Below are 12,057 nucleotides of genomic sequence, written 5' to 3'. Positions count from 1 at the left end.
TGATTGGTTAGCTGTCCCAGTGCGTTGTGATTGGCGAACAGCTTAGACGGTGTTTCAGTACTGCCACGCCCCTTGCTCCGTCTTTCAACAAAAGGTTTTTGGCGAATTCGGCAGGCACTGTACTCCCTCATGTTGTGGAAGCTGTCTGCAAATTGGGGTTATAATGCTCAGGAACAGAGTTAAAAAATAAATTGTTGGAATTGAATTTGAATTGTTGGAATCGGAATTGGAATTGGAAACCACTGTTTCCTGACATCATCCGCTTTCGGAAGCCCAAACAAAGACGTTTGGGCATGGAGGTGAAAAAAACAGCGTTTCAGGCAGTCGCGCACCGGACGAGAAGCGCAGCATCGCGTCGCGCCACGTCTTTAAAATTCAAATACATTATTTTCTATGAGTGTAGGCACACCGGCAGCGCCGTTCGGTGTCTGTCCGTGGCGCCCAGCTACGTCGTGTTGTACTTGTAAGAATTGTTCTAGACATGCTGAAAATTTGAAGCTACAGCACAGCAGCTCTTCTTCTTCGTTTTCTCTGATGCACTAACTCTGCAGCAGCACTTCTTCTTCGTCGTCTCGTCTGATGCACTCACTCAACCAAGCATTCTAACCACAACCTCGCCTCTCCCCACCCCCCAACCATTCGAATTTCTGTAGGCGGGAATTATTTTTAATGATATTCTAATGGGCCGCTTTGTGATATCACAAAGCCCGGAAAACAAACGCTGTAGTCCAAACGAGCCGTTCGTTGTAGTTCTTGAAAAGGGATTTTTTTAAAAACTAAATATCTCCCTTTGGAGTGGACTTTGAGATTTGTAACTTTCTAGATCTTTTTTATGCCCAAACATACACACTACACTACTAAAATTAAAAAAGTGAAAAATCATAATAGGACCCCTTTAAGAAAAAGACTGATTCATAAAGGTTCCTAAGTGTTAAGACTAGAGCTTCGTTCAGACTGTCACCCCAAATCCGATTTTATGCATATCCGGATGGAATCTGATTTGAATGACTGACTGTCCACACAGTGTATCGCAACTGTTCATATTCGATTTGTGTGTCCATAAGCGCTCTTTCGTTTTTTTACGAAATGTGAGATGGTTTCTATGGCAATGCCGTTGCGTTGTTATGCCTACGCTAAAAACAACAATAACAGCAACAACAGTTTGCAATACAGATGTTGTCTTACAACATGACAACATGTTGCCATCTCGCTGGATTATTATTATTATTATTATTATGGATTTCATCTTAAGAGGCATCATCAGAAACGCAGGAAGCAGGAATGCGCGACTTTATTCCGTGCTGCCATCTCTGCTGGTTTCAACACTTAAAGAGGTGAGTATACTAGCAGTATATTGTCTTTTTCCGCATTACTTAAAGTTTGCAACAACACAAGCTTGTTTCTGCAAAGACATTTATTATATTTTCTACAAAAATGTCTGACGTGTTTACGTTTTACATGGCGTGAGAACGTGAAAAGCTATGCTAAATCCGATCTGAGCGGTCAGACTGAAACGGATTTCCAGGAATGCGATTTGAATACGATTCCAAACCACATACAAATGTAGCTCAAAACGGATTTACACAAATCGGATTTCATGTAGTTCGTTGCCGTTCAGACTATCTAAATATGATCGAATTTCAATTGGATTTGCACAAAAATCGGATTTGGGCTGACAGTCTGAACAAGGCTTAGGTCTCAGCTCCTAAATTATTTAAGAGAGCTGAAGAGGTCTCCTAACCTAGTTAGGAGTAACAAGATGGCAGCAAAGAGGAGGAGACAAACACTTTCCAACGAAGATACGACATATTGGAGTTATATGATGATATGGAGTTGATAAAACAATACAAACTTGGTTGTCAATATAGTAATTTTTTTTGTAACTGACAAAGTAAGAAATATAATAACCTATTCCACTCTACAAGTCAATGCTCTAACTGCAGAAATAAAAGTATTAATTACATTTTTTGGCTGGAAAATTGAAAAAATGCAGCAATTCATCCGTGATGACACAGTAAGCAGGGTCTGACATATTGTGGCACTAACCCCACCAAACACAACAGTGGCCAAAAGTGATGTGTGGATTTTTTATGACCCCACATTTCACTTAAACCATCAAAATACGAAAGAAAAAAAAACACTGGCCAGTGTTGCCAACTGCTTTCAATTGAAAGTAACTAAAACTGGTCACAATGTTGCAAGATGACCTCATAAAGGCGAGTTTACTGATCTATATTTATATTTATATTTATATTTATATAGATCAGTGAACTTGCCTTTATGAAGTCATGAGAGAGTCTCGGAATGTAGATAAGCTTTGTCCAAGAAATTGATTTTGTTGCTAGACTTTTGAAAAGGAATTCACTAAATCTTAAAAGTTGGCAACATTGGCACATTGACTACAACATAAGTTATTAATATTTCATTGGTCCTCTTGTTTTTGCATGTGTTCATAATTTCTTTGATGACAGCATGGCCAAAAATGATGACCGCACAATTTGGCATGTTTCATTGCATTATTATCACAAATAAAACAACTGACTCTAAGCAAACTATGCAACATGCTTACAAAATCTTACACATTTTTTTTTTTTTAATTAAGGGTGAACATGTCGAATTTCATAAACAAGCCACTTTTATGAGGATTGTGGCCTTCCTGGAGTTGTTGGAGCCACTGATGGAACTCATGTTCACATAATTGCTTCAACTCCAATAGAAAACGAAGCATCAGTAATAATTTGTGATAATTTTGCACAATGCAAAGCATTTAAAAAAAAAAACATTTAAATATTAAAATATTTCAGTGTCTTAATTAAATGATTTTGCTGTAGTTACATGAAATGATTGGTGTTGTGCTACAGTGACTTTACATGAGCAGGCTCACTATTGGCTGATTCAGAGGTCAAGGTCAGACATTTTGTGTTGACATCATTGTAGTCCTTAGTTCACAACACTTAAGTGTCACCTCAGTCAACACTTAAGAATCAGTCTTAGACTTTACTGAAAGTTGCTTTTAGCTTCTTCTACTCTTAGAAAAGTTCTACTTTTTACTAAGAATTTTTTGACACTTAAGTCAAAGCTTAAGACTATTCTTAAAAGCATTTCTGAGAAGTTTTATACATACGGGCCCTGATCTTGCATGTAGTGCAAATGTGTTGTCCCTGCTCCCTGTATCTAGTGCATGCTTTAAAAATGAGGTCATGTGACTTGAGAGCGTGGTCTTTACTACACGGTCCCCTCCCTCTTTAACAGACCAGCCCTCATTCCAATCCCCATCTCATTCTCTCCCACTTTATCATTTATTTACAATACTGAGTACATGAGCGAATGAGAAAGAACAGAACACATAAGGTGCCACATTCCAGGAATGATTTATTCGTGCCTTTGGCTCATGCATCTATCTTAGGTAAGATAACTAAAACTGTTTGCAGAGTCATGCTGTCATGCTTCACACTAGTAACATTGAGAATGTGCTTTGACTTCCAGAGCATTTCATTATCCCCATTTCTTTGTCTAGGCTTCTACGACGGGTCTTCACTTACCACAGTAATTGGGTGTTTTTAGAGAGCAGTGATTCTAGTTTAAAGCATATCTATGAATGCAGGCACTCAAATCCATTTCTTTCTTCAAAACATCCCTGGTCTACAGTACTATTAATTTCATATGCAGTTATTTTCAGTACAATAGTGTGTTGTTGAACACTCAGCGCCTGAACACACATTTAATTTATCTTCATAAAACATCAGGCGTACACATGAGCAGCTTTTTGTGTACTGTGTTTATCTGGTCAGCCTCATTACAAACTGCCTGAGTTTTTAAGAATGGGATTCTTTGTTCAAAGAGGAAGAATAAAGCCCTTTTTGGACTTCGATTGGTAAATTGCTAATTTGAGGCATGAAGTGGTGCTGCAAAAAAGACCTTTACTTAAATCGAGAATTTAACTTTTCTGGCGCACACATAGACAGGTAGCTATCAACCTGTCAAATCGCTTGAGACTGCTCTTATTTTTCTTTAATATCATCCAGAGACCTTGACTTCAATGTGACTGGCTCTGTCATTTTGCCAAAGACATTGACGTGTCCCCCAGGACAAATGTGTTTCTCAAGGATATAGACAAAGAGTATGGAAAGGCATCAGGGAGTCTGTTAAAAGAAGATGGTGTTGATTGATAGAGTGGTGACAGGGTAAAATACAAGCTGGGTGTAGTACATCTGTGGGAGTAAAAGGATGTGCAAATATTTCTGGGAAGAAATGTCAGAGTGAATTATTCAAAGCCAAATCCCGAGGACAGTAGAAAGGAATCAAGGGCCTTGATTTGACATGCAAAACCCACTTGCTTGAGCAAAATAGTGAGTCTAATGGACAACAGTTGATTGATATATTGGATGCTGTGTTCACTGAAATTGGTCTAAACTATTGACCTATATGTTAACACTAGTTGGATTTTTTTTCTTTTAAATCAGAATTTCTGTTTGAAGATTTGCAATAATGAGTCTAACTAGTGAAATGTTTCATCCGTTTTTCAAAGTGTGCTGATGATAACATGAGTGCTCCATAGGAATCAAATTCATGCTTGTATGAAGCCTGTTAAAAAAGGATTAAAACAAAAATAAGTCAAAAGTATCAAGCTTGTTTTTGATTTTTAAAAATAAGTCAGATATGTAAAGGATTTAAAGCAATAGTTCACCCAAAAATTAGAATTCAATCAATTTACTTTTCTGTTTTTTTTTTTTATGTACTTTTCTTCATTTCTGTACAGTGAACATGAATGGTGACTAGGTTGTCAAGCTCCAAAATTGAATCATAAAAGCACTCCATATTACTAGAGCGCTTCATTTCATGTCTTTGGAGTCATATGATAGATTTGTGTGTTGAACAGGCCAAAATGTAAGTTACTCACTGGAAATTCTGATATTCGGCGTAGCTCTCAAATCACATTTATGCAATTTGATTATGTATACTTAAATATGAAACAAACTAGGATTGTTTATGAGACACATTAACATCAAACCTGGGCAAGTGGCCAGCAACTTGATGACAAACTTTATGTGCCATATTTGACATCTGGTCATCGTTCACTATCACTCCATGGCTAAAAGTTAACACAGCAATTTTATCTTTTGGTTAATGGAGGCAATTTTGTATGAATTTCTACCATCTCATACATTTTCATACGATCTGAGGTTTGTGTTTAGTGGTGGACCCTCATTTTTAGTTTCTTTTCTAAAAACCATAAAATTTCATACAAATTGGTGTGAAATTGGCAATTTGTAAAAAAGTTCAATTTTTCTTCCATGAGATTGGGTTGGAAAAAGCAGTGTCCAAATGGGCAAAGCAGTGTGCTAAACTTCTTTTGTGTTCCATAGAGGAAAGAAAGTCATACAATACTGGAACGATGTGAGGGAGAGACAGAATTTCCAATATTCTACCACCATCAGCCCATCAGCGACTGAAGCACAGGCTGATACGACCTCTGAAGGCAATTCAATCCTGAAGCATGAGGATATGACAAACTACAGCACATCTGTGTTCACTTAGTCACAAAGACGTCAGGTGGGGAGCTGCGAAGCCACTGAACAGGCCAAATATAGATATGAAATCTTGGTATTTAGTCGCTTGAAACAACTCGAAAGCAACAAAGTTAAAGGGGTCATATGATGCTTTTTTAAAGATCATTATTTTGTGTATTTGGTGTAACAGAATATGTTGACATGCTTTAATGTTCAAAAAACACATTATTTTTGCACGCTCTCTCTCTCTCTCGCTCTCTCTCTTTCTCTCTCTCGCTCTCTCTCTCTCTTTCTCTCTCTCGCTCTCTCTCTCGCTCTCTCTCTCTTACGAGTCGTTTTAGGGGGGCGTGGCAGAGTCTTAACTTTGATAAAGTATATCTCTTTCGTTTTGAGACTTTAGTCTTTGCAACTTCAGGGATCTTATCTATGCACAATCAGCTTGTAACACTCCAAAGAGAAAGGAAAACTTGAAATCGCATCATATGACCCCTTTAAGTGTTCAGTTTCCAAAGTAAGCTGATAGAGTCATAACTGACAAACTTTTATGGTGTTTCAACAGGTCAGATGCAGAAATCAAAACACTGAGCTCCAATGCCCTGTTTAAATTATTTACAGAAGGAGACTAATCTGACCCTCAGGTCAGTGTACAGGAAAACCCTTAAATATCATAAAAATGATACAGTGGTATGGGGTTAAAGTCTCTCACAGCAGAGATCAGCTAATGCAACAGAGCAGTAGGACTGATAGTGAAAGAGCTTTTGCATATACTGTGTGACTGGGATTTTAGGATGTACAGAACACGGAAATACGGATTACAGCAGGATACATTCTTAGTATCTTTGACTGAATAAAGACAAAACATTTGCCTGATTTGCTGCACTTACTAAAAACTCTCCCACATTCTGATCTCAATAAACACCTTTTTGAAGCATAAACACTGATAAATGCTCAATACAGCGTGTTATGGCCTTAGCTCTTAATTTGTATAAATTAAATAAGTTTGCATATTTTGCCCATATTTTTAAATGGTACACTATTTGTATATTTTGCGTGGCAGGTATTTTATTTCTAGCTGCTGTTGCAGTGCAATTATAATGCATTGTGTGTCTAACCACATTTCCTAAAATCTTCAGCTGTATTGTGAAAACCTTCAACATGACTAAGCAGAATGAAAAGATCCTGGAGAGTGGCAAAGTTATGAACGTCCCTCTGAAATCTGAGGTATGCTTTTATGATGCAGTGAGAGGGAATCTCATAGCTTTATCACTCTCAAGGGTGCTTTCATCCTTAATGCACAACACCGGAGGGCACAGCAAACACGTCCATCACTCTGGCAATGACCTTCCGCAGGTGTAAGTGAAGGACGTGTCTGCAGTACCTTCATGAACACAACTTAAACCAGCCTGGTTTGCTGGTCTAACCTGGTTTATGCTGGTTTCCAAGATGGTATTGAGCTGGGCAACTTGCTGGTTTTAGAGAGGTAGTGTGCACAGCGTACCAGCTTATACTGGCCAAAGGTGTGTTTAGCATAAAGTAAGCCTTATCTACCTTGCGAATGCTGTTTATGCTTCAGTTCTTCTCACCAACAGGTCCATTCACACCTGACTCAAAACTCAACAGCCCCACTTACAGTTTTCTAGCCTTTCTCCCGTCCTTACCTTCCAGCATAACCTCTCTGCCCGCTTTCTTCAGCACCTGCACCGCCTCGTCGTGCGTGGCGTCCCGCAGATTGATCGCGTTCACGGACAGTATCGCGTCCCCCACGTAGAGCGCTTGAGTCTGGTCCGCAGCCAGACCTTTGAATATTTTACTAATAAGAATAGGCATCTTGTTCTCCTTCCCGCCTTTGATGCTTATCCCTAATCCTCCGACCTCCTGCTTGATAACTTTGACACATCTTTTGCGGTTCGCAATCGCTTCGGGAACTTGTGAATCCGTGAAAGGAGTCCTTACTCCGGCTTTGGGACTGTTGGTGGGGTCCGGCTGGTCACTGTAGGAGCAGTTGGTGGTGATGCCGTTCAGGTTAACGCTGGCGTCGGTCGCGGGCTCCTCGCAGCTGAGCGTCAACGACGCGTCGCTTAAACTCGCCAGGACCGCGTGCCATCGCTCTCGTACTAGCACCTCCAAACATGCACTTTTCTGCACTCTGTTACCACAAACCGCCATCTTTGAAGCATTCTTAAAATGCCATGTGATTTCATACACACGCACAGGACTTTACCCCCGGACAGTGAAAAAGTTGTGATTCAGGTTGTATAGTTTCAGCCCCTCTACAGGCTCCACATGCATATCCTCTTTGGGTGGAGCAAATGTCTGAGATGTCCTGTGTGTGGCCATGCTGAACTCTCTCTCTCTCTCTCTCTCTGTCAGGATGTTCGGATTGAAGACTGTGATTCATCTGTTAAGTACATCATTGATCACAGGCACAGTTTTGTCTTGAACTGTGTTTAGCACTAACTTACCTCCACAATAAAAGACGGCCATTCAAATCTTTCAATCGGCGGTGCATGCTTTTTAACGTTTGAAGTCTAAATCAGCAGTTTGGGAATTATAAAGAATGTAACGTTATATTAGAAATGTTCTAGTGATACTTCGGTCCAACGTGAACGCCAATTCTGTTCACCAGCGTGTATTTAAGTTACCTCGTTAAAACGCGCAGCCATACGTTTGTGGTCACTGAAATATTTAAAACGCCAACTATGATAAAATACAGTTATATTTAAAAAAGAACATGTTCTTTTAAGATCGCAATACCCATAATTAGCGTCTTGTGTGTACGTATGGAACACAGATTTCCGCTGCTGTAATTCACATGAATTGCGGTGCGGTTTTTGAATTAAACTGAAAGTTGCTTTGTACCTTGACTCACTGTTGTCGTAGAATGTACGTAATGGAGAAACAGTTATTTGTGATGATTGTCTCCAAGCAAGGTGACAAAAACGGATGTGTTATATGTAAACAAAACACTGCAAATGAACAGTCCGCCAGACCGCACGGCTTTCAGTGGCGCTAAAAGTTGAGTTTTTAGTGCTGTCTAGTGTTTATTCTTGGTTACTGCATTTACATGACACTAGTACAGAAAAGTAATAGCGCAATTATATTGTTTGCACTTTATATATATGCTTTTCAAAAAATATACAAAAAAAATGGCTGAAACATATTTTGGTAGAAAATATATTTATGTTTAAATATATTTCAGAATATACCAAAAAATTACAATATATTTACATAAATATATTTTCTACCAAAATATGTTTCAGCCATTTTTTTGGTATATTTTTGAAAAGCATTTGAAAATATATTTTGCTCAATATATTTCAACCCAAGAAAATAGTCACATATCAAATTTAAATAAAAACAATATTTGTTGTCTATAACATGCGTGATCATATAACACATTCGAATAAAATACAGCATATATATATATATATACTATTATTACTAATAGTAACTATTATTATTATTGTCTCTAGGCTATTGCATTTAGCCTAAATGTAGGCTACTGTAAGACTGGAAATGTATTTTCTTGCCCCTGAAATACATTTTAAAATATGTTTTGGTATATGAAGGTTGACATTAAATATATTTTCTATTTCAAAAATATATTTCATTGAGCTTCGCTGTTTATAACATATATTTAGAATACATTTAAAATATATTTTGGCCACAAATGTCCATATAAAAAGTCTTACTTGCTACTGTGAAACGTAGAAACAAAATAAGATTTAATTTTTAGACAGGTAACAGTTTACACAAAAATATAACAGCAAATCATGACAAAACTATGCAGTCGTTGGAATACATGCATGTTTTTAAGTTTGTTTGGTTTAAATAAGCAGATTGTTTCTGTACTTGACTAATGATCAAAGCAAGAAAAATAAGCTGTAGACTAAATTAGTTCCTCAAAATAAACATTTTCTAAATAGCAGGTTAGATTTACCAGCTTGATAGTGATTCTTTTTATGTTGCATTTCCACTGGTTCAAAAGCTGACTTTGAAGCAAACACTATGATCAAATACAATACAGCAATAAAATGTGATCAGAAGTGATTTCATTAAGCTATCTAAAGAAAACGAGAAGAACAGTAGTGTTGAATAATGTTTGTGCTCTAAACAATGTTTCATGTCACTCTGGGTTTGATTATGACTAAATTAAGGAGTAAGACTTGCATGAAATTTACAAGTTAACCCCACTACAACTTGCAGGAATCTGTGCCTGTAATTTACAAGGCCTGCTGTACCAAGGGTAACGTTTTTTCCCCTCTTTTTCCTTTCTAAATTGTGCGAGTGCTTTTTTGTCGGTCCCTTGCGATAGTGAAACAGCAGGGAGGCACATGCAGCTCATTAGAGTTGAAATAAAAGGCCATGTAGGAACGTTAGTGCTCTCCAGTGAATGGTGAGAAGAGAATGACTCAAAAGGTGAAGGACAGATGCAGCCATGCACTTTCATTACTTTCTCACTACCCTCAAGATTCTTTCTGTGTGCAGTTTAAGTATAAAATGATCTTGAAATCACTAGTGCCATGCAAATAATTAAATGACTAATGCATCTTATTTCTGTCAGTATTTCTGCATACTTTTAGTTTAAGATTATTAACAGGATGCAAAGGTGTTTAAGCCTATATATATTTATAAAAATGTCATAATTAGTTACAATACATTTGTTTTATATCAGCATCCCAAACTGATTCTTATTCACAACTAACAAAAATATGTTCTATTATGTTTGCTAATGTTCCCATTACGTTATGAAAATGTTATGTTATTTCTGAAAATGTTCAAATTGTCCAGTTTTTTTAAATGCTTTAAAGGTTTAGTTCACCCAAAAATGAAAATTCTGTCTTTAATTACTCACCCTCATGCCGTTCCAAACCCATAAGACCTTCGTTCATCTTCGGAACACAAATTAAGATATTTTTGATGAAATTTTGAGAGCTCTCTGATCCTGCATATACAGCAAGGATACTATCACGATCAACGCACATGAAACTTGATGAAAATGAGCATTTTTCTCAGGCTCCTATTTATGTTCAGTTATTTCACTTTAACAGCAATAAAAAATAATCTGTTCATTGCCATTAAAGTGAAATTACTGAACCTACACATAAGAGCCTGAGAAAAATACTCATTTTAGAAGAAAATTTCAAATGGCACTTAAAGGCTTTTGCATCTAAACTCTGTGTGTGTGTGTTTGAAAAATAAAATGTGTATCAAATAAGAATCCATCAGTTGTTTATCCCACTTCCGTTATCTGTCATATGCGAAAGCCGTTCCGGCGGATGACGAAGCACGTATGAGCAGCGCGCGCGCCTCTGAGATATGCTAGTCTCGCAAATTTGTTTGTAGGAGCAGAGGAGAGAAGTAAAGTTTCCTTACTTTAGCAATGGAAAACCAGTCTCCTCTTGGCTTATATCGAAATCCTCCGACATTCTTCTTTACAAATCCTCGGTTTGTACTTCTAATTAGTGACCGTTGTTTTGTTTTGATCTCTCCTCTGCGCTTCCGCGTGCGTCACTTCTGAGCGGCGCGTGCGCAAAGCTGACCTCATACGTCATGAGCCCGGAGCTGCTTCCGTGTAGGACTGTTGGCGCAAGCTACATTAAAGTGATTATTACGTTTTGAATATGGATATTTTTTCTTACAAATACGCATCAATTCGCTACAGGAGGCCTTTGGTCACCCCCCGGAGCCGTGTGAGGCACTTTCTATTATGGATGGATGCGCTTTATTTCACTTCTTTTGGACTGATGCTTGCAACACCCACTGAGTGGCATTAAACAGCTTTAAAGATCAAAGACAATTTTTAATATAACTCAGACTAGATTCGTCAGAAAGAAGAAAGTCATATACACCTTGGATGACTTGAGGGTGAGTAATTTATGTGCTAATTTTCATTTTTGGGTGAACTAACCCTTTACGTCTATATAACTGTCCCACCACCCTCCTGACTTTTGTTTTCATTTCTCTGCCCGGCTGTTAGTGTACATTGTTGGGTCTGCTATTGCATTGAATCATGGGAACATAGTGGAAGACCACATGTGCATTTCGAATGTCTTTAAGATAAATCACCAAGGAGTGGCACACTTTATTAACTCCAGCAGAAAATATAACAGCATAAGGCATAAATAAGCAAAATATAATTTTTAAGACATTTAAATGACATTTAACTGACAGGCCATTTGTGGCACGCCTTTACAAAACCAGTGCCTACAAAATGTGGTCTGAAACAAAAACCCTATTCCTGGCATCAAATGTTCCTGCTGTTTAAACCAACACACAGTTTGCTTTTAACACTCGTTAAATATGTAAAGGTGAACTTTGATGCCAAATGTTTTCTTTGTTTTCAAATACTGCTCAAATGTATTCTGAGGCAGCCACATTATGCAGTAAATGAAAACAGCAGGTCTATATTTGGGGAATGTGGTGGTCTTATCTGCTATACTAGTGGTATACAGTGCAATAGGTGCCAGAAGTGTGCTCATTAAAATAACACATCTAAGACGCCTGTATTTTTCTACTAAAGCCAATTATGGATTTTATTTTTATG

At 37.8% G+C, this 12,057-nt stretch overlaps 1 protein-coding gene across 1 annotated transcript in view; it reads right to left on the bottom strand.

The window, feature by feature from the left end:
• Nucleotides 1–7,846, bottom strand: part of LOC107685570 (beta-1-syntrophin-like) — a 29,681-nt gene extending 21,835 nt beyond the window's left edge. Inside the window, exon 1 of the mRNA XM_016482202.1 lies at nucleotides 7,169–7,846. Coding sequence (XP_016337688.1) covers nucleotides 7,169–7,676 — 508 coding nt within the window. The 5' untranslated portion in view covers nucleotides 7,677–7,846. The remainder of the gene's footprint in view (nucleotides 1–7,168) is intronic.
• Between the last annotated feature and the right edge of the window lie 4,211 nt (nucleotides 7,847–12,057).

This window comes from Sinocyclocheilus anshuiensis, unplaced genomic scaffold (assembly GCF_001515605.1).
Source record: "Sinocyclocheilus anshuiensis isolate Anshui unplaced genomic scaffold, SAMN03320099.WGS_v1.1 scaffold185, whole genome shotgun sequence".
Taxonomy (NCBI): domain Eukaryota; kingdom Metazoa; phylum Chordata; class Actinopteri; order Cypriniformes; family Cyprinidae; genus Sinocyclocheilus; species Sinocyclocheilus anshuiensis.
Note: the sequence above shows the minus strand (reverse complement) of the source record. Positions and strands in the feature narration are given on the sequence as shown.